This window comes from Macaca mulatta, chromosome 18 (genome assembly GCF_049350105.2).
Source record: "Macaca mulatta isolate MMU2019108-1 chromosome 18, T2T-MMU8v2.0, whole genome shotgun sequence".
Taxonomy (NCBI): Eukaryota; Metazoa; Chordata; class Mammalia; order Primates; family Cercopithecidae; genus Macaca; species Macaca mulatta.
In genome coordinates, this window is record NC_133423.1 from 10,812,354 (window position 1) to 10,836,158 (window position 23,805).

General features: G+C 36.2%; 1 protein-coding gene across 2 annotated transcripts in view; it reads left to right on the forward strand.

The window, feature by feature from the left end:
• CD226 (CD226 molecule) overlaps window positions 1–7,232 on the forward strand; it is a 94,749-nt gene extending 87,517 nt beyond the window's left edge. The window contains exons 6-7 of one of the 2 annotated variants that reach the window (XM_015122175.3): window positions 13–67; window positions 3,014–7,232. In XM_015122175.3, the coding sequence (XP_014977661.2) occupies window positions 13–67; window positions 3,014–3,139 (181 nt within the window). In that variant the 3' untranslated portion in view covers window positions 3,140–7,232. 2 annotated transcript variants of the gene reach the window in all.
• Window positions 7,233–23,805: the final 16,573 nt, after the last annotated feature.

Here is a 23,805-nt window from a genome sequence, read left to right on the forward strand (position 1 = left end):
TATGCATTCCAGAAGGAGAAGGAGAGAAAGAAGCGATCTATATACAGAGTCCTGGGATACACAGAAGGTAAGTTTATATGGAACTGTCATTTTTTCTTTTGTAATATACAAATGCAAAGTCAGTTTCTTTTGCAGTTAGCAATCTTATATTTTATTGTCCTTTCAGTAACCTGACCGTGCAGTTGCCTGTAATTTAAATATCAGCTATTTGGAGAAAGTTATTTTCTGAACTATTCTATTTTTAATACCCTTTGAAACTAAGTTTTTTATATGAATATAAATAAAGAAGCAATTACCCTGGCATAATAACAATCAGCACTATGCCTTCCCTAAATCTCTGTTCCTTTTCTAGGGCTGCTATGACAAATTACCAAAACTGAGTGGCTTAAAACATTATGGAAGAAATCTATTCTTCCATTATTCTGGAGGGTTGAAGTACGAAAAGCAGTGTCAGAAGGACTGGTTTCTTCGTGGGATGAGAATCCATCCCATGCTTCTGTCCAGCTTCTAGTGGAGCTGTCGATCCTTGGCTGGTAGACAAATTGCTCCAATCTCTGCCCCTCTCATCACTGTTCTCACCTGTGTGTTTGTGTCTGCCTTCCTTCGTTTCTTATGAAGACCCCAGTCATCTTGGACTTAAAGGCCCACCCTTCTCCAGCACAGTGTTGTTTGAGCTTAGCTAATTACAAGGATCCTATTTTCAAATGAGGTCACATTATGAGGTTCTGAGGACGACATGAATTTGCGGGGGACACTATCCAACCCAGGAGAGGACATAGTATTTTTATGTCATAAGGTTATTGTGATGGTTAAATTGCATGAAAGAACCAGAAATATAGTAAGCATATAGAAGAGCATAATGATATTTATTATTATTATCTTTGGAGTTAAGTTATTAATTAGTATATACTTACGTTATACAGCCAAATAACTATTTTCTTACGGGCTGCAGGAGCTTGATGAGCTGTGAAAGTTTCTTCCTTATTCTGCCTTGCTTCTGCCCCTTGTTTAACTAAAAGACTAGAAACTTCCTTCTGGGTTTGCAGATAAGAGGAATATGTATTTTCATGATCATTATCTCCACTATACTTCAAATCTCTTTCTTTAACACATAGCATCCTGTTTATGAAATTTCACAAAAAAACTTGCTATGGATTGAACATTTGTGTCTTCCCAAAATTCTGAAATCCTAACCCCCAATGTGATGATATTAGGAGGTGGAGACTTTGGGATGTGATTAGATCATTGGAGTGGAATCTTCACGAATGGGATTAGTGCCTTTTTAAGGACAGAAGCGCTTGCTTCCTCTTTCTGTTCTTTGCAATGTGAGGATACTGAGAAGACAGTTGTCTGCAAACCAAGAAACAGGCCCTCAGGCCCTCACCAGACTCTCTCTTTTTTTTTTTTTCCCTCAAGTTAGGAAGATATTTTCTTAATCTTGGACTTCCCAGCCTCCAGAACTGTGAGGAGTAAGTGTTTGTGGTTTAAGCAACCCAGTCTATGGTATTTTGTTACAGCAGCCCAAACTAAGACAAAAATTTTCCCAAATCCTATCCAAAAGTATATACATTTCTTTTTCATTTTAATTATTTGCAATTGAATTCTGGATAGCCAAAAGCCAAGTACTAAAAAGGTTCTGACAGTCCAACATGTGTTCATCAGACGCCTTCATAATTTATCCATTTAACTTTTTTTTTTAAATTAAGTAGTTACTTTTGCAAAAATATTTGTTTGTTGGCAAAAACATGGATTGCTTCTTGATGCCAACTGTAGAATCAAGAAACCTTGCTTTGTTTCATCAGCCACTTCAACAAGCAATAAATTGGTGGTCTGTCATATACAATTTTGGGATTCCCTTCTTCATCCTTTGCACTCTGTCTACTCATGCCAATCCAGTCACATTTATTGTTGTGAATTTGGGGAATGAAAAGGAGCTTTGCAACTGTCTATATTAGGTATCCAACTTTTTCAGGGTTTTGTAGAATAACATTTGAAGAATTATTAAAGAGTTAATAGGTTGGACTGTCAAAAAAGACATTAAAACTCTTCATTCTCTTTTTTAAAGGACAATCTGTGCAAGTAATCATGGCACTTGAATTTTCATTTTGCTTTCCTCTTAAAAACACTAAGATCTGGCTGGGCATGGTGCCTCATGCTTGTAATCCCAGCACTTTGGGAGGCTGGGGCGGGCAGATCATATGAGGTCAGGAGTTCGAGACTACCCTGGCCAACATGGCAAAACTCCATCTCTATTAAAAATACAAAAATTAGCTAGGTATGATGCTGCATGCCTATAATCCCAGCTACTCGGGAGGCTGAGGCAGGAGAATTGTTTGAACCTGGGAGGTGGAGGTTGCAGTGAGCCGAAAGTGTGCCGCTGCACTCTAGCTTGGGCAACAGAGCGAGACTCTGACTCAGAAAAAAAACAACCAACTAACCAACAACACTAAGGTCAATCTAAATTTTTAAATTACTCATCAAAAGACCTTTCTCTAGTCTCTTTTGTCTCTCAATTTGTCTTTTTTCACACCTGCATATTTTCTGTTACATACATACATACATATGTGGTCAAAGTGACTTGATTATGGTAGAGAAGATTAATGATTATACAATATCATCTTGAAAGTGAATGTCAGTTTGTTGTTAACTTTTTATATGTTAAGTTGCTTATTTTTTAAAGTTCAGACACTGTGTTAGAATTTCCATATAAAACTGATAATAATTGTTCTTATCAAAATAGCTTAACATTGGGAGAGGGAGTTCTACATTGAAACAGGTAATTCATAGCACAATACAGCAAGTATTAATCTAGACTAGGTTTCTGTTGCATCTCAGTCAAGAATGTGATTTCTAACAGAAGTTCAATACAGTGAGAAGAATGTTTTATCAAATTAATTATAATGGAAATTTGTCCCATATCATGCCTGCATTTCTGAGAGGTATGTTTTGAATGTCTTCATTAGTTGTTGAAATGCAGTGAATTATTGACTTTGTCTGATGTTTGTCTTTCTAGGCACCCAAGAACTATAGAAGTCCCATCTCTGCCAATCAACCTACCAATCAATCCATGGATGATACAAGAGAGGATATTTATGTCAACTATCCAACCTTCTCTCGTAGACCAAAGACTAGAGTTTAAGCTTATTCTTGACATGAGTGCATTAATAATGACTCTTATGTACTCATGCATGGATTGTTATGCAATTATTTTCCACTACCCATGGTTTACCTTAGATACTAGTTGTCTCAATTGAGTTCATTTGGTAGGAAACATACTTCATTACCTAAAAAACATTTTTCATGGAACTGTTTCAGAAAACCTGACTCCAACTTGTTTATATACAAAAAAAACCTTACTGAATCACGTAACAGAATGATCCAGGGGAGATTAAGCTTTGGGCAAGGACTATTTACCAGGGCTTAAATGTGTCTAGAATTAAGTATGGGCATAAACTGGCTTCTGAATCCCTTTCCACAGTGTTGGATCCATTTCCCTGGTCTTGGCCTCACTCTCATGCAGGTTTTCCTCTTGTGTTGGCAAGATGGCTGCCAACTCTTGGCAATTCATACATCCTTGTTTCTGTCCAGTAGAGAGTTTGCTTCTCTAATAGAACCAACACATTTGGTTACTTTTTCATTGTTAAATAGGCATCATGATCAGAAAGGATGGAATGGCTTAAGAAAACTAAGGGCTCACTTCTAGAGCTGAGAGCAGGGTCAAAGCACAATACCAGGCAATTCAGAGCATGGTTAGAAGAGGGAACGGGGGTCTCAAAGCTGGGGAGTTTACCAACAAATATTGACTGCAGTGACTAACCAAGACATTCTTGGTTAACTAAAAAGTGAAATATGGGATGGATTCTAGAAATGGGGTATCTCTCTCCATACTTCTAGAATCCGCACTATCAGCATAGTCCAGAAGAGTACCTGGCAATAGAAGAAATGAATAATCAAGAGGAAGATAAATATGAGAGGGCAATCCCTTGCTATTCTCATATTTATCTCTCATTCTGTATAGTATTCTTGCCGCCATCCCAGGTCTAGCCTTAGGAGTAAATGTAGTAGATAGTCCAATAATAAATAACTTAATGTTTTGGACATTGTTTTTCTTTTCTACTTTTGAGAATTATTTTTAATATGTAAATTCTCTCAAAAGGGTCAGGCACCTAGTTATTATTTTTTAATGATTATGTGAAACTTGAATATAATATACCACTAAAAGTGACAGCTGGAAGTGGTGGCATAGGATGGTAGGGTAGAAATTTGAGAGGGAAAAAAGAAACTGGGAGGGTACAGGCAACAGGAGAAAGGAATCAAACCACAGAAAAATACAAAGGGAAACTTCTGCTTCACGATTTGGACAAAGACAGCCCTAATTACTTCACCAACAGTCAAAGCAATTAGAGGCCATACCTGATATTGTTTGACTTCTAGACGTAGGCAAACAATGAAAAGCATTTGCCAAACTGAATAAAACTGTCATGGTTACCTTGAAAGGACAATGGTCATTATTAAATATAGTGATCATTCATGTCTAAAAGAATTGTTACTTGTCTCTAAAGATTTCTAAAGACCACCATCTAGAGAAGATTCATTATGAAGACTGTATTTAAATAAAGTTGTGGACTTCATGATAATCTTAAATGAAGCAAATCCAAATTCTCCTGTTGCTTAGACAGATTCTAAGATGTAATTTACACTTTTAAGCTAATTAGTATTTTATGATTTTAGCCTTAAACACCATGTATGCCAAATAGTGCAATTATTTTGTGAATTACAGAAATGGTAAGTGCTCACATTTCTGTGAATTATAAAATTTGTGAGGTTTTTAAAAACCCTTTTCAGGAGTGAAAAAATTAAAATGACCATTTCCTAGTTGTACTTAAGTAAATGCAAGAAGAGTTAACTCTCATTTTTCTTATGTTTGCATAAATATCTTTTCATACCTGGATTCATGAAATATTTCCACAAATATATTAGTGTAACAAACTTGAGAGGTAGTTTACAAGAAAACCCTCTACTATCAGATCAGTCAGAGATTCCATGAGAGAATTTATTGGGTTGCATGGTGAAGCAAGCTTAGCATCAATTAAAAGGTAAATAATTGCTTTTCTGAATGGTGAAGACAATCAAAATATTACTTTGTGGAAAACTCCAATAACCAAATTCTCAATGATTAGTGTATGTGATCAGGAAAACATTTTTACAATTGTAGTATGGGGAAATTAAATCCAATTTTAAGAGAGAAAATAATGACCGGGTGTGGCAGGGAGAGTACAGTCAGATACCATTGTCATGGTGGTTTTTACTGGAAACTTCATGGAAGACGTTTGTAGCAAGCCACTGAAGTGTTGCAAAGCCTCCAGAACATTTGGAACTTGTCTCATTTTCCTTGCGTGTTTTCGTGTTTTTGGTCTCTCATTCAAAATATTGATGAGAACTATTTACTCTGTCATTTCTTCTCTATATATTCTTCCTCTACAGAGTGTAGGATTTTTTTCAGGAATTTGGAGCCATCCTAAGTTCTCCCAAAAATTTTCTGACCTCCTCTGATGCTCCTGTTATACCCTCAGGGTTAATGCTTGTGAAATTCCATTCATTCATTTCTTTTCCTGGACATCTTTACTTACCAAAGCACTTTCATTGTAATCTTTCTAACATCATCCCTAATTCGTGATAGTTTTGGAACTCTCCCTAGTATCTGTTTCTCTGCCTCTACTGTTTTGCACCTATGATTCTGATTGTTACTAAGAAATCAGATCAAAACAGATCCACAGAATAAAAGATCGGAATTCCAGTAAATTATGTTATAAATACAGATATTTTTTACAAGTTGCTGCTTTGGAAGCCAAATGCTTCTTAACTTTTATATATGTATACACATGTATATAATTTATATTGATGGATAATGCAACGTTAAATAAGAATCTATGCTTCCTTCGAATGCCATTAACATTTACATTAAAGTAACCAATTAAAGGAAATTACTTTGTGATAATAAGGTAGGTAGATTTGTTAAATGTCATTGTGGAGTACACAGTTTTGTCAGGGAAAGAACAGATCTTATTGAACTATGATAACTATGAATTGACTATATTATTATAAGAGATACCTTCAAACTTTATTTTAAAAACTTTATGTAGAATATGTTGTGAAAATAAAATAGAAATTTCATTTACCCCTGATCATGCTTAAAATGGGAGGCAGGTAGCTGAGGATATAATTTTTAATTAGTAAAAACTCAAATTTATGTTTTAAGTAATTTAATTTATTACTAATGTACTATATATATAAACTTAAAATACATAGGTTATCAATTTAAAAGACAAATAAAAATACTTTTAGTAGGCATTCTTTTATTGTGAGCATCTAAGTTATATTGGTTTATATAGAATGGCATTAAGTAAAAATTACAGTTGTATGACAGTAATTTTCTAAATTGGGAGAGTCCGCATTGTAATTAGAGATCACTGTGACCAAATTGCTTCTCCTGGATTTATAATGATACACTGTATTTTGTACTGCTTATATGAAGTTTCAGCAAGATTGACGATATTATAAAGATGCTTATAAAGTGCAAGTGGAGATGCTAAATTGTGAGTACAAAGAGGTTTCTTTTCACAACAGTGATAAGAAAATATCTTTAAAAAAATATAAGACAACATAAACATGCCACCATTAGTTTAGCTACTATTAAAATGTAACATTTAGAAAGCATTGACCTTCGCCTTCAGACTTCTGTATAAGTTAGTGTATTTTTTCACTGATCTGTCCATTAGCATTCTTCCAGCCAAGACTCTGGGCTCTTAAAACATTTATCTGAAAACTAAAAACAAGTAAAACAAGTTTATTTTTTTAAAAAGCTTCTCTATTTCTAGTGATTCAACAGGTAGAAAAACAGCTTCTAGAATTAACTGCAATGCTTTCTAAGGAAATTTTATAAATCCTCAAGGTCGGTTTACATATATTTTTCCAGATTCAAAGCACTAACTATGCTGTAAGATGTTGTAAGAAAAGGTCTATTTGGAAGTATGGGTGATATATGTCTGGGATAATTCTGGTTTATTTCCTAATATCCTTGTTAGAATAAGTTATATGGTGAACCTGTCTAGAACACTTTTTCCAGTGTTAGTGTGTACCTTTGAATTTTTGGTTCTTGTAATGTATAGAAATATTTTCCTAGATGTACTGTATTCTGTTGTTTTGAATGAATAAAACACAGTGTTTCACGATCACTAGCTTCATTTGCCATCAAGAAATAGCAGGGAAAATTTTCTACAGAATAAAATTAACGTGATGAATTACATGCAGAAAAAATTCAAATCAATGATGCATTGTAACTTTTATCTCAATGCAATATTCCTTTTGTTATTATTATTATTATTATTGTTATTTTGAGACGGAGTTTCGCTTTTGTTGCCCAGACTGGAGTGCAATGGCGCGATCACGGCTCACCACAACCTCCGCCTCCCGGATTCAAGCGATTCTCCCGCCTCAGCTTCCTGAGTAGCTGGGATTACAGGCATGTGCCACCACGCCTGGCTTATTTTCTATTTTTAGTAGAGACGGGGTTTCTCCATGTTGGTCAGGCTGGTCTTGAACGCTGGACCTCAGGTGATCTGCCCATCTCAGCCTCCCAAAGTGCTGGGATTACAGGCGTGAGCCACCGCGCCTGGCCTTGTTCTTTGTATTTTATAAGTGCATGTAGTGAAAAGGGTCAAAGGGCTGTACGGTTTTTTTTTTTCTTCCCCAAAACATAGTAGTCCCTCGCCCTTCCTCATTTTCGTTACCTTGAGACAACAGATTTTACTACTTCTCACTCATTATTTTATTTTTCACTTTTCTGAATAGCATGCTTATGACACTAATACATTTTTTCAATTTTAGACATTCATTATTCATTTATGTCTTCCTCTCCCCAAACTCACCAACATAGAATACTCTTCTCATGTCTCCCTCAGAAATACTTGTATTAAAATATTATATCAATATTTGCTGTTTATTTCTTAGGACCTTGCCAGCACTCTTAAACCACATGGTAAAAATGATTTTGCTTTCCCTCCTACATAACTTTTTTTCCACTAGAGCTAACAGTTGTCATTTTGGGGACTTACTTTTTCTGTATTTACCATAAATGGATCTGGAACTCCTCTGTGATGCAGCAGGAATTCTAGCAATTTCAACTTCCTGAGAAAGACTCCATTAGAAGCTTGACTTGGAGCTATAAGGAGAGTCACACAATTGCCATGCTGGTGTCTCCCTTCATCCAGAAAAAGAAGAGGGAGGAATATATGAAACCTAGAATCCACTCTAGAAAATTTTCCAGAACAAAAGGACATGCATTTCCACATTGTAAACGTTTAACAAGTGCCCATAACAAGGGAATAATAAGTCTATTATGTTTGTTTTTGTGTCTGTAAAAGTTGGGGTCTGATTGTAAGCATGAAAACAGATACTGTTGAAGGAAAAGAAAAAGTACGAGGTCAGTAGTTCGAGACCAGCTTGGCCAATATGGTGAAACCCTGTCTTACTAAACATAGAAAAATTAGCCGGGCGAGGTGGCGGGCGCCTGTAGTCCCAGCTACTCAGGAGGCTCAGGCAGGAGAATGGCGGGAACCCGGGAGGCGGAGGTTGCAGTGAGCTGAGATCGCGCCACTGCACTCCAGCCTGGGCGACAGAGCGAGACTCCGTCTCAAAGAAAAAAAAAAGTATTTGAAGATAGGGGTGGCTCATAGAATTCCCAGGACACCCGATGGAGTAGGCTTGCAAAATAGAACGTGTGTCAACTCCAGTGGGAAACGAGGCAGGAAGCACAACTAACAATTTGGGCTTCAATACGTTCCCTAGAACAGGCTGCAGCGAACCTGAGCAGCATCACTCCCCCATGCCCGGATCAGTCCTGAGCCCCCATTTTTATTCACTTGTTCCAAAATCGGGGTCTCTTAACTGTATCTGGGAGGCAGCAGCTGTTATCTCCCCCTTCAGCTTCCATAGTGGCAGGTTGGGTTCAACTTACTTTCCAAACAGAACGCGCTGACATTCCCTCCAAGCTCGCTGAAGAACTTGAACCGACAAATGTCCCTACTCGACCAGATGATAGTTTTCTTAAAGGCAGGGTTTAATGTACCCTTTTGTAAATGTTTCAAGGCCCTATCTAATACCTGAGTTTATTCCAGATGTATCTAAATATATCTGAGGTTCTTTTAAAATGGTGAAAAAACAAAAACAGTATCTATATCAATATTCTCAATTGGCAGTATTACAATAATGGCCAATAGTTCATTTTTAATAACACTATTGACATTGCATTTGGATATTAGGGTTTACTAATCATCCGCATGTATACGTCGCATATTTTTCTAGACTTTGTTCAAATCTATTGATTTTTAAACCTGCAACTTATGTGTAGACACAGGTATACCTTTACAAAAACTATCAAATTTTTTGGTAACATACGACCTCCAAAATTTCAAGTAAGAAGTTGCTTTTTGTCCATTTTTAAATGGAAATCTGCTAATCAAAATGCCACAAAATTATACCGTGTATCATTTGACCTATGGAAACCAATATAATTACAGGAAGAAAGCAGAGTCAATCTTCTACCTGTGGTCAAATAAGTGGAGGACCTTTCTAGACTAAGTTCTCATGAGTTTAAAATACCAAGCATGAGTTCTCCAAATTCCTGAAAAGGAAGTCTTGTGTTGTATTGCCAAGCCAAATTTGTAAGACATAAAAATAAAACTTGAGAAGAAGCTATGATTAACTTACTTTCTTCATTCTTCACAATTTACATAATGTCAGCTGATTTTATATTTTTATAAAATGCATTCTTAAGATATATCCTTATTCAATCATATATTCATTACATCCTTTATGCCAGGTATCCAAAAGTACTTACAGTGACTAAGACCATTATTCCTTGATCAGCTGCATGAGTAAGACTTTGAGCTCTCCAATATATTCTCGGTGGTACTAAGTTTTCTGAGTAACAGCTTTGGATGTGGCTTCAGTTGAGCTGATTTATCCCACACTTTATTTTTATCACATAGTGGCCCTCAGAAGTAAATTTCTTTTTAGCTCACATAAAAATGTACAATGAAATGTAATGGCTCAGTAGCTTCTAGAGATATAGATTACCCTTCTAAAGTTTCTGTAATTTTGCATGTCTATTTGATAATTCTTTCAATGGCTAATGAATAGCTATCTTTTATTTTTCTTTTAAAATATTTATTTATTTATTTATTTTGAGACGGAGTCTCGCTCTGTTGCCCAGGCTGGGGTGCAGTGGCGTGATCTTGGCTCACTGCAGCCTCTGCCTCCCGGGTTCAACCAATTCTCCTGCCTCAGCCTCCCGAGTAATTGGGACTACAGGCATCTGCCACCATGCCCGGCTAATTTTTGTATTTTTGGTAGAGACAAGGTTTCACCATGTTGGCCAGGATGGTCTTGATCTCCTGACCTCGTGATTCACCCGCCTCGGCCTCCCAAAGTGCTGGGATTGCAGGCACGAGACACCGCGCCCGGCCTTGAGTAGCTATCTTTTATAAAGTTGAGCTATTGACAAAAATGTTTTACTATGTGCTATGATTTTTAAGGCAATTTCTTATATGCTTTCATTTTTTTTAAACAACAGTTCCAAGATGGTGGCGAGATAAATGTTATTATCCTGATCGACAATTGAGGAAAACTGGATCAGGAGAAACTGTGTGCCAAATTGTTCTATGGCAGTTTAAGATAGGAATTGTAATTCTCAGAATCTCTTTTTCTTTATGGTTCTGAGTTAGAACTGGCTACAATGGAATTTGCATGAGATATGGAAGATGGATGTGAAACATTAGAAATTACTCTTTGTAGGTTATTTTAGTCGATATGGTGATGGGCAGATGGAGAGGGCCTGGCATATCCCAGCTTGTCCTTTCTCTACTGCATGTCTGGATCTTTTTTTTTTTTTTTTTTTTTTTTGAGACGGAGTCTCGCTCTGTCGCCGGGGCTGGAGTGCAGTGGCCGGATCTCAGCTCACTGCAAGCTCCGCCTCCCGGGTTTACGCCATTCTCCTGCCTCAGCCTCCTGTGTAGCTGGGACTACAGGCGCCCGCCACCTCGCCCGGCTAGTTTTTTGTATTTTTTTAGTAGAGACGGGGTTTCATTGTGTTCGCCAGGATGGTCTCGATCTCCTGACCTCGTGATCCGCCCGTCTCGGCCTCCCAAAGTGCTGGGATTACAGGCTTGAGCCACCGCGCCCGGCCCATGTCTGGATCTTTCTGACTGACAGGGCAGCTATAGTCTTAGCTACTGCTGTAGGTTGGTTGCAGAACCACAGAGGTAGTAGCTGTCCAGTGGCAACAGCTTCGCAGAGCCCTCTTAGAAACTTCCCTTTCACATGCAAGTAACAAGATGCAAGGTCAGTGTGTTTACAAAAAGGAAAAGAAAAGTCAATTGGTGTTCTATATGCCAGGAATGAGCAATTTAAATTTGAAATTTAAAAAGCAATGATGCCATTTACCAGAGCACCAAAACCAGTGAGGAACTTCGGTATACATTCAACCACACACACACAGGATCTGGATGCTTTATGTCTGTTACTATGCTCTACTCGCTAGTTTAGAACTTTTTTGGATAGATCCTTTGGAGTTTTCACATAGATAATCATATCTTCTGTGAATAAAGATACTTCTTTTTTTTTTTTTTTTTTTTTTCCCCAATCTTTATACCTTTTATTTCTTTTCCTTGTCTTATTGTAGTAGCTTGGACTTCCAGGAATAGAAGTGACAAGATAGTGCATTCCTGCGTTGTTTCTGCGGGAGAAGCACCCAGTTTTTCCCTGTTAAGTACGATGTTAGCTGTGGGTGTTTTGTAGATGTTCTTGAACATCAAGTTGAAGAGCTCTCTATTTTTAGTTTTCTAAGCGTTTTTTTTTTTTTTTTTTTTTTTTTAAGTTGTGAATAGATGTTGGATTTTGTCAAATGCCATTTCTGCCTCTCAATGAATACAAGCATATTTTTCTTCTCTACATTGTTGATGTGGTGAATTACTGATTTTTTTTTTTTTTTTTTTTTTTTTTTTTTTTTTGAGACGGAGTCTCGCTCTGTCGCCCAGGCTGGAGTGCGGTGGCGCGATCTCGGCTCACTGCAAGCTCCGCCTCCCGGGTTCACGCCATTCTCTGGCCTCAGCCTCCCGAGTAGCTGGGACTACAGGCGCCGGCCACCGCGCCCGGCTAATTTTTTGTATTTTTAGTAAAGACGGGGTTTCACCGTGGTCTCGATCTCCTGACCTTGTGATCCGCCCGTCTCGGCCTCCCAAAGTGCTGGGATTACAGGCGTGAGCCACCGCGCCCGGCCAATTACTGATTTTTTAAACATTGAACCAGGCTTGTATAACTATACCAAATCCTGCTTAATCGTGGTCTATAATTATTTTTACACAGTACTGAATTTACGTTATTAATATTTTGTTGAGGATTTTTTCATCTCAGTTTATAAAAGATATTTATCTGTAGTTGTTTTTGAAATGTTTTTATTTGGCTTTGATATTAGATAATGCTGACCTCATAAAATGAGTTAGGAAGTGTTCCTTCTGTTTTCTGGAAGACATCGTGAAGATTTGGTATTATTTCTTTCTAAAATGTTTGGTAGCATTATACTATTTTTTGGAATGTTATCTGTTATAGATGCAATTTCTTTAATAGATACAGGACTATTCCATGTTTCTATTTCTCCTTGTATAAATTTTGGTAGTTTTTGTTTTTTAAGGAGTTGGTTCATTTCATCTAAGTTATCAAATTTGTTGTCATAGATTTGTTCCTAATATTCTCTTATTACCCTTTGACACATATGGCATCAGTAATGAGGACCCCTTTTTCCTTTCTGAAATTCTCCAAGAAAACCTAACGATTCTGAAAGTATATGTACTAACAAGAGTTTGAAGATTCATGAGACAAAAACTATTTGTGTATTTTCTCATTTTACTTGGTTAGCCTTGCTTGACCTTATGATTTTTTTTTTTAATTGTTTCAAATAATTGGCTTCTGGTTTCATTGGTTTTTCTTTAGTTTTCATTTGTTTTTGACGTCCTTGATTTCTGCTCTAATTTGTATTTTCTTTCATCTGCTTGCTTTAGATTTACGTTCATCTTTGGTTTCTTAAGGTGGAAGCCTAGATTATTGATTTTATATGTTGTTTTCTTTTCCAGTAGTGGCACTTAATGCTACAAATTTCACTTTGTTCCACAAGTCTTGGTAAGCTCTATTTTTATTTTCATTTAGTCCAAAATATTTTAAAATTTCTTTTGATATTTCTTCTTTGAGCCATGAATTTTTTACAATGTGTTGTTTAATCTCTATATATTTTGGGATTTTTCTACTTTATATCTCTTACAGATTTCTAACTTAATTTTATCATGTTTTCAAAACATTCTTTGTATAATTTCTATTCTTTTAAATTTTTTCAGGTGTATTTTATGGCCCAGAATATGGTCTATCTTGCAGAATGTTTCATGTGATCTTAAGAAGAATGTTCGTTCTGTTGTTGAGTGTAATATTCTACAACTGTCCATTAAATCAAATTGATTGATAGCACTGTTCAGATCATCTGTATCCTTTCTGATTTTCCCTCTTCTTGATCTATCACGTACTGATAGATCAAGTGATCAAGTCTTGTTAAAGACTGCAAGTATAATAGTGAATTTTTCTATTTCTCCTTGTAGTTTTGTTAGTTTTTGTCTCATGTATCTTGATACTCTTGTTAGTATAAATACTTTCAGAATAGTTGGGTTTTCTTGGAGAATTTACCCCTTTACCACATGTAATGTCCCTTTTATTCTTGATAATCTTTCATGTTCTGTCTACTTTTTCTGAAATTAACACCACTTTCAGCTTTTTAAAAAATTAACATTAGCATCTCACATCTTTCTCTATCCTTTTAATTTTAAATTATCTAAATATTTATATTTAATGTGCCTTTCTTATAGACAATGTATAGTTGCATCCATTTGTAAATTCACTACTTCTTTTTTTACTTATAAATGTTATGGATATATAATAGTTGTATATATTTGGGGGATACGTGTGATGTTTTGATACCGGCATACAATGTGTAATGATCATATTGGGTAATTGTGATATCTATCACTTCTAACATTCATCTTTTTTGTGTGTTTAAATCCACCACTTCTAATTGGTACATTTAGATTATTCAAATTTAAGTGATTATTGACATAGTTGGGTTAATATCTACTATGTTTGTAACTTTTCTATTCTTGCACTTGTTCTTTCTTTTATATCCTCACTTCTTTTTCTGTGTTCTCTGATTTTAACTGGGGTTTTTATATGATTTAATTTTCTCTCGGCATATCTTTCATTGGTCAACCTAGGTTTCTCTCCTTTTCCCCTCTTTTTTTTGGTATTTATTTTATTTAGTGTTATCTGAGCTACCTGAGTTGGTGTCTATCACTAATTTTGGCAAGTTCTCACATTATTACTTCTAACATTCTTTTGCTCCATTCTTTCTTCTTCTCCAATTATTCCATAGTCTTGAATGTTCCGGGTTTTTCCCACTTTTTGAATTTTAGTTTGAAAAGTTTCTATTGACCTAGCTTCAAAGTCATTGATTCTTCCTTCAGGGGTTCCAAGTCAACTGATAATTGCATCAAAGATATCCTTCCTTTCTGTTACTATGTTTTTATTGCATTTCTTTTTTATTCCTTCTTAGTGTTTCCGTCTTTCTTCTTACATTATCCATCTGTTGCCTTTTTTCATGAGAGCTCTTAACATATTAATGATAAATTCCATGTCTGATAATTCTGACACGTGTGTCATGTCTCTATCTGGTTCCAGTAATTGCTTTATCTCTTCAGACCATGACTTTTCTTGCCTTTTGACATTCTTTGAATTTTTCTTTTTGCATTTTTTTGTTGCAAGCCAGATCTGGTGTGTTATGTAATAGGAACTGAGGTAAATAGGTCTTTAGCTTGCAGACTTACCTTAATCTGACTAGCTATTAGACCGTGTTTAAAGTCTGTTATAACCGTAGGTGCTAAACTTCTTCAAATGCCTCTAGTGTCTTTGTTTTGTTTGTTTATATGTTTTTCCCCTTCTTGACTTCAGGCTTACCTAAGTGCTCCTCTTCGGAGACTTTCTGTCTTGCAACTCTTTCCTCTGCAATTCACTGTTATTCTACCGGAGCCCTGTTGGTGTAGTACTAAGCTGTGGGAAAGGAGAGTGCTCTATAATCTTACAGGGAAATCACAGTCTTTTAGTGGGTCTGTGTCTGGGACATTCACGGAGCATCTCCAGTGGTGTTGCTTGATTATCCTCAACTCCCTTTCCTGGCTGCAGCATTCCCAATGTATTTCTTTGAAGGCCTGCCCCCTGTTGACTGGTTATTTACCCTCTTTCCTTAAGTGGAACAAGGACACTTCAGGCGCTGGGAGGAAGTTGGGAATTGTGTTTGGCAGAGTCCTTTCCATCTTTGTTACCAAGAAGGTTCATGGCTTATTTCACAATGGATGTGCCTCTCCATCTGTTGCCAGAGCCACGAGGAGATTTCTCTTGGGTCCTCATAATAAGAACCTTGGAGTTTCCTACAGGAAAAGCCCTTGAATGTGTAGAGTGCCTCAAGAGCACAGCCCCCATGGGTTTCTCGCTCACACTAGTCCACAAACAGATGCCAGAATTCACCCAACTTACCATATAAAGGCTCATGTGACTAGTTTATGACTCCAGTGCTTTGACTCCAGATAAATGGCTATTGGTTGCCGTATCTCTCTGGATGTATCTGTATCTTCAGATTTGGGGATGGCAGTTTTCTCTGGACCTTGGTTCTCTAATAGGTCTAAGAAAAGTCATTGATTTTCAGCTTTCCAGCTTTGTCTTGTTATAAGCATGGCAGCAACATCTTCCACGCTCTTAACATGATGGCACTGAAGGCAGAAGTCAATCTCCATGTATAAACATTTTCACACATATATTTTGTTTTATCTTGGTTTCTGACCTGTCTCTTTGCCCTGACTTTCTGATACTGCACGAGGGTTCCTGTTGCTGGACTCCATTCCATCTGACTTGCTCTCATCTAGGCTGCTCTTTGGCTCATCTTTATAAATCATGATCCAGCTGACAAAATACTTAAATGAAAATGAAGCACATATTTATTTTTTAAATAAATACGAAATAAAGTATAGACATCAATCTGAAGATGAGTAGGAGATCATACTGAGTTTCCCTGTTTATGCTTGGATCAACATCAGGCCTTATACAAATATTCAAGTCCAGAGGCAAAAGGTAACAAGGAAAATTTGTATCACAAGCCACGAGGAGATGACATGTCAAGTCTGCGTGATTGGAAATAAACTAAAGATGAACTGCTGGGGGTGCTCACTCGTCACAGAGCTCAGTCTAAAGCACCAGATTTATAAGCTTTTTTTGGGGAAAATTTTGTTAAAATAAAATGAAATATGAGCCACAGGGTGGTGTTTCACTCATGTGTTCAATATTAATTCATTTTAAGGTTTAGCTGCACAAAAGGTAAATGAGAATTAGAAGATTCCATGGTTTGTCAAGGGTTCTGTGTCTGTATATTTAAATATTAGGCTTCTGCGGAAAAACACACAACAGGAAGACAGATGAACACAACAGAGGGCAGAAAGTCTATATGTCCTGAGGCCTTTTATGCGACATTTGTTAGTGGAATGTTTTTTAAGAATGTATGAGAGAGTCATTTTAATGTGAAATAAAGACCTAAGTCTACAGACTTGCCTCATAGTTTGTTCACTCCATATGGTCATATGTAAATAGTGAAAAGCTTTTATAAATAGATCATTTAATAATTTCTTAAAGCTGAACCCCTTTTCTCTCTACATGTTAGTGGAAGTAGTGTTGAATATTTTCTATTAGTATAGATAAACAAATGAACAAACCAACCCACTATTGCCCAAAACAGGTTACTATCTTTCCCAGGTTAAGAAAAAGCTTAAATAACAACTGACCAGTAAGAATCACATGGCATTTAAGCTTCAGGAAGAATATTGTGTCTAGATAGAAACAGAAAAGTCAAATGTGATCTCTTTTACTAAACAGTCAATGGTAATGATCTGAACTACATGAGAGATCATAGTGTTCTTATATATTAAAAATAATGTCCCAAGCCCCATCCATAAGCTTAACACATGGTTAAATATACCATCAAAATGTTATCGTTTACAAGGCAAAACACCATAATGTAACATCTCTTGGAGTATAGTGTCTCTTAGATACCTATGTGTTTAACATCTCATTAAACAGTTAGACACTACAAATGTCACATGAAGGATGGAGTTACATTTTGTTCATGAATTTAGAGAACATTTTGTACTACGTGTAACATTGATTTTACCTGAGATATCAATTGTCACCCCAAATCAGTCTAAGTCGTGCATGGTCTTAAGAATGCAATGAACATTATCTCCCATTAAATGCCTACTCATCCCACTTACAAATTCTAAACTTAAAACAATTCCATTTTAGTTACATTTCCTAGTCAGATCTCTTGATGATCCATGCATTTTAGAATTTAGAATGCCATCCCTTTTCACTATTGAGAAAAAGGGTCTGATATGAGGAATGAGAAGGAGGGAAGGAGGAGAAGAGAGCTGAGTAGAACATTTTAAATCTATTTCTTGTAACATTTTTCTTTAGATTATTCTGATGAGAGTGAAGTGACTAGTTACAGTGAGTAAAATGGGTTATTTCTGAGTAGTGGTTTTAATAATCTGTTTTTTTTGGGGGGAGCATGAATTTCTAGCTCTATATTTGGCTCTTTGAAATGTACTTAGATTTGTTAAAAACCATAAGCCTCAAAAACAGCAGGTTACCTAAAAACAGCAGGTTATCTATAACTGTTAATAGATATTGGAACAAGAAAGGAATTTCTTAAGTCAAATGGTACTCAAAGGACAGTCATTAAGCAAGATTAGACTGAGTATACCTACCTCATGGCTTGAGGTATACACTTCTCCGGATGGTGAGCCAAATCTTACAGAAGAGACCAAATCTTACCCACTTTTGAATTCCCAGTAATTAGAACATTCAACTCATGCATTTAAGATTGAATTTCGGAATAACATTTTCCCCCTTTGGCTTCCTCATAACCAAAGTTTGCAAATATTCGGAGAGTATTGAATATTTAGAACCGATCTCTGTAATTCACACATGAATAGAAAGTAACAATGAGGCCGGGAGTGGTGGCTCATGCCTGTAATCCCAGCACTTTGGGAGGCCAAGGTGGGCGGATCATTTGAGGTCAGGAGTTTGGGACCAGCTTGGCCAACATGGTGAGACCCCGTCTCTACTAAAAATACAAAAATATTAGCTGGGCATGGTGGCACTCGCCTGTAGTCCTAGCTACTTGGGAGGCTGAGGCAGGAGAATCGCTTGAACCTGGAAGGTGGAAATTGCAGTAAGCCGAGATCATGCCCCTGCACTCTAGCCTGGGAGACTCCGTCTCAAAAAAAAAAAAAAAAAAAAAAAAAAAAAGTAACAATGAGTGTGTATTTTGTCTTATATGCAAGTTTGTGTCAAGAGAGGAAAAAGAGGATTTTTAAAAAATGAGGTTTTAAAAATGTATAGAACTCAAACAGCAACAGACACATTTGGAGTTATGTTAGATTTTGGTATCTAATACATTTTCTTTCTTTTTTTTTTTTTAAAAGAGGCTTTAAAACATTTATACAATTCAAATAACAGACAATTTTGGGAGTTATGTTAGACTGTGTGTCTAATGTTTTTTGTGATTAAAATGCAGCCTATTTGTGGGGTGGGGTGGGGTGGCTGCTGGGGAAGAGAAAGAGGAGGAGGAGGAGGAAGAAGGAAAGAGAAGTTCAGACATAGCTTTCAGAAAGGAATTCCGGGAACTAGTGAGGATGGTCTCTCTTGCATTCTCTACTTCTATCCATTTTCATGTCTCCTACAGAAAGCCATATACGCATTTGCTGTCGCAGCTCCACACTGACACTGATGCATATCAAATGGAATTAAAAGGAGCCAAGAGCAAAGATCAGGAGATGTTGCTTGTCCTTCACTCATATTTTGGTGGTAGCAATTACTCAATAAGTAGTGCTTAACTGGCTTTTGCCATCAGACAAAATCAGCAGGCTAATATGCTAAAGATACCTACATATTAGTGTAATTCATACTTCCATGAATGTTTTGATCTTCTATCCAGCTCTTACTCATTTATTTTAATAACTCACCATATGGATGCTAAAATTAGATAAATCTTCTAAAAATGTATTTTTTTTACTAAACTGGAAGTAAAAATAGTTGATGTTCTTTGTACATTACGAAAATAGCATAATTGCTACTGGGCTGTGCCTTGTGACATATATTTACTAAACACCTTCTTTGATGTTAGCTCTAAACTTATATAAACCTTTACATTATTTCTAAAGACACTTTCCCAAGTAAATATAGTCTCCATGATTTTAATAGTGACAAAAAGGAAAGAAAATTCAAGTTCATACCACCAATTCATTATGAAAATGTGTCACTGAAAATTCATATTCAGAATATGCTGCATTTCATTCTGTATTGACAAGGAATGGGTGATTTCATCGTCATTGGCACTCCCGAACATTTTTCAAACTTCTATTGCCTGCATACAATGGAAAGGTCTCATACATTTTTCATTGCTTTCTTCAGTTCATGAATTTGGCCAGACTTACCCATTGAAGGGCATTTTTTTTTTTTTTTTGAGACGGAGTCTCGCTCTGTCGCCCAGGCTGGAGTGCAGTGGCCGGATCTCAGCTCACTGCAAGCTCCGCCTCCCGGGTTCACACCATTCTCCTGCCTCAGCCTCCCGAGTAGCTGGGACTAAAAGCGCCCGCCACCATGTGAAGGGCATTTTTAACAGTACTGACTGCTTGATTCCTTTTCTCTCACCCAGTTTGATTTCTGATATTATTGGGGCTTCACACTCTCTTTAAAAGCATTATTCTCTAAAAGGAAAAATGCTCATAACAAATTAATCTAGTAAACCCATAAGAAATGCCCAGCTAATATTTAAAGGTTAAGTTTGAAAAATAGATTCTATAAGTGTATTTCTAGACAGGTCTAAATCTGAGTGACAAAGGCTACTTAATTATGGGCTGAAAAATAAAACAAGCCATTGATAACAGCATGATATGATAGTCATAGCTGCATGCATTTCACTTTTGAAGTTAAATCTCTACCAAATGATGTTCTTTTTTTCTTTTTTCTTTTTTTTGTTATTAGAGAGTGAGCAGAGTTCTGTAGGAAAAGCCGTTGTCTAGCTGTGCGACATTATGCAAGCCACTTAAGCTCTCTGGTTTTTTTTTTTTTTTTTCCTTCGAGGCTGAGTCTCACTCTGTCGCCCAGGCTGGAGTGCAGTGGCACGATCTCAGCTTACTGCAACCTCCGCCTCCCAGGTTCAAGCAATTCTTGTGCTTCAGCCTCCTGAGTAGCTGGGATTACAGGCATCTGCCACCAAGCCCAGCTAATTTTTGTATTTTTAGTAGAGACGGGGTTTCACCATGTTAGCCAGGCTGGTCTCGAACTCTTGACCTCAAGTGATCCACTCGCCTCAGCTTCCCAAAGTGTTGGGATTACAGATGTGAGCCACCGTGCCCAGCCTGGATATCTAAAAGTGTTAATCTCTAGTGTCATCTTCAATATTAAATTCTACAATTCCTTCAAACCATAGTCAACCTAATAAAAATTCAGTTAAAAGATGGAGTTAGGAAAACATTGGAAATACATAATAAATTATCGGTAACCTTTCATTTAATAAAGGGCCTTCTTTCACTTTATTTTCAAAATAGCAAGCTAAAAAGTGAAGGAATAAGTAACATTTTAAACATTAGCAGAATACGATTGTCAGAATTTTGTTTAATTACAGTTACATTTCATCACATGATAACAAAAATATAAGAAAACCAAGTAATATTACAGTGTTAGCTTTATTAAATAACTTGTGGGTAAAACCATCAATTTTGTTGTTCAAAATCTCAATCATGCAAAGTTGTGATGTAAAGTAGTAGTTTTGAACTGCTTTACCTTTAAGTGATGGAGCAAATTTTAATAGTGCACAACCTCATAGCAATATCATTCGTAAATTTTTTAGAATTATGAATAAGATATTGTTAACAATAGATTAGGTTTATTTATTGATGGTTAAGATAAAAACTATGACTTCAGAAGAAGATAATTCTTCAATTATGTATTTCATGTATTTTTACCAAGGGGAAAAATCACACAGACAAATTTAAAAATAATTTAATTTCCTAATTTTATTATTGCCTCATTATTATAATATTTTCTGTTCTGCCAGAAATTCACATTTCAGTTCCAGGGACAGCTGTTGCTTTGCATCTCATCCCAAAACATAGTTCAGCTAGCTTTTAAGTACAGATGTCCCCAAATTATCATTTATCTAGAATAGATTGTTACTAAAAATGAAGTATGCCAAATCATGTATTTTCCAACAGAAGCAAATTTATAATGGGTGTTTTTTTTTCTTAACAAGTGCCTAATGTCCAAAGTTATTTCTTATCAAAATGATCATAAACATTATATTGAACCAACTACAAATGACATCCCTTTATGATGTACAGTATAAGACTTCACAAAGTATATATAAATTAATTAAATAAAGATTTACAAAAAGCAAATATATAACACATTATTTAATATATTTTAGAGATTCATAGGGATAAGGATTTTGCAGGATGGGGTAATTCTGTGTGGATCTATTAAGGAAAAGGTAACTTCAGTGGAACACACAGAGTGGGTCAAAAGCCAAAAATGTGTGTGTGTGTATGTGTGAGTGTATATGTGTGCGTGTGTGTCAGCATGCACTAAGGTTGGGGTGGAGGGGGCCTCTGCAGGTCTTGGAAAGTCTCCTGTCATCTGCAATAAAGATGGAACTGGCTTTTATGTCAGGGAGCAGCCTGAGTTGTTGATGTCATTTATGCACTGCTTGCTATAACTAAAGTAATACAGTATCTTACAACTGGAAAGAATCGTACTCTGTTATCAGTGTTCACAACAAAGTTGGAGCTCCCCCACTCTACCCACTGATACATATATATATATTTTTATAAGAGTAAGCATTATTTCTTGAACTATGCACTATACATGTGAATCTGAATTTGATTTCAAATTATTATTTCAGATTGACTTATATTTTGTTAATTTCTGATGGATATTTAATATCAAGATACTACTATCCTTTTGTTCTTTATTTTCCCTGGCTTTCAGTCCCTCTGTAAAATAGTTAATGATCTGGAACTACTTTCTCAACCATTTTCAGATGTTTTCTTTGAGAGAAATCCTGCAGTGACTTAAAAACATAAAATCATTATCTCAGTTTCCTTCTTTGCCTGACTTTGGGTTTCTGAATTTCGGATACCCGATAATAAGCAACTCTTTTAAGACTGTGGGTCTCTTGAGGGAATTAATATAACAATTCAGTCCTAACATTAGCACAGCAACAGGCTGAGGGTGTAGACCTTGCTCCATTCGATGTTCATTTAAGTGCAGAAAGGGTTGATTTTATGCTCACAGTCTAAAATCATCCTAATAGCAGGAAAGAGTGAGGAACTTAATTGTTTCAACAGCTAACATGGGCCCCAAATAATGATTAGAAAATTTAAATCCATTCATTCTTCTGACAATTGGAATGTGGAGTTCAGACTAGGGAAACAGGCATGGAAGATAACTTTAAAACAAACTTACTAGTTAAACAGAATTGTAAGAGGGAATATTTCTACTACAAATGTATTTTTCCTCTCTCCTTCAAACATTAATATTTATAAGATGTTTAAATCTTAAAGTAGGAGAAAAATGTCTGAAAATTACAAGTATAATGTGGTTTTCATATTTAGTAATTTTAACATATTTCTTATTTATCTAAACTTCAGTTAATTTAAATCATTGTCTACTGAAGTTTATCAGGAAAAACCTAATGTATAAGGTATTAAAAAAAAAGTAATTTCCCCAATTTTTGTTGATAATGGAAGCTTCTTGAGGCTCACATGAAAAAAAATGTAGCCCTGATGTTATCAATTATGCAACAAAGTTGTGACAAATGCCATAAATAATGACACCATAAAGTGCTAGAAAGTGATAAAAATTCCAAAAATTATAATCAATTACTATGTGATTGTGATAACTTAGTAGGACTACTAAACACAAACACCTACTTAATGTTTTTTAGTTTGACTACTTTAGGATAAGATTGAATTTCAAAGAACTAGATGACAATATATGAGTAAATAAAGTTTATACCAATCATTCAGGAGCTACCAGAAATCTAATGAATTGCCCCATAACGCCCCTCTGCTCGTAGAGTTGGTGATGAATCAGCAAGAGTAGAGGCATCTGAAAATCTGGGAAAACACTTAAATGTACAAGGGTTTATTTATTTTGAGGCCATGTGGCATTTCTCAGCTCCCACTACGTCAAACTGGGAGACGCCTTGGAGCCAAGGAAATATTCCTAGACCAGGAGCCTGGAACTACGAGAAACGATTCTTGGCTCCTTCTTTGCCTTTAAACAAATTACAAGATCCATGGGTTTCAGTTTTCTCCTTAGGGAAACACAAAGTGGGGCTTTATTCTACATGACCTTTAAGGGTGCTTCTAGATCTAGCTAGCATTCCACCTGCCTGGAAAATGTGCCCAACTTCCACAAGACTCTATAAACTGTCTAGTGCCTCCTCTGCTGGCGTAATTGCACAAATGCTACAGGATTCACATCCTTGAGTAAGAAGGTAGGGATTTGTGGCAGGTCCACAGAGAAAATGTGGGCAATCTTCCAAAT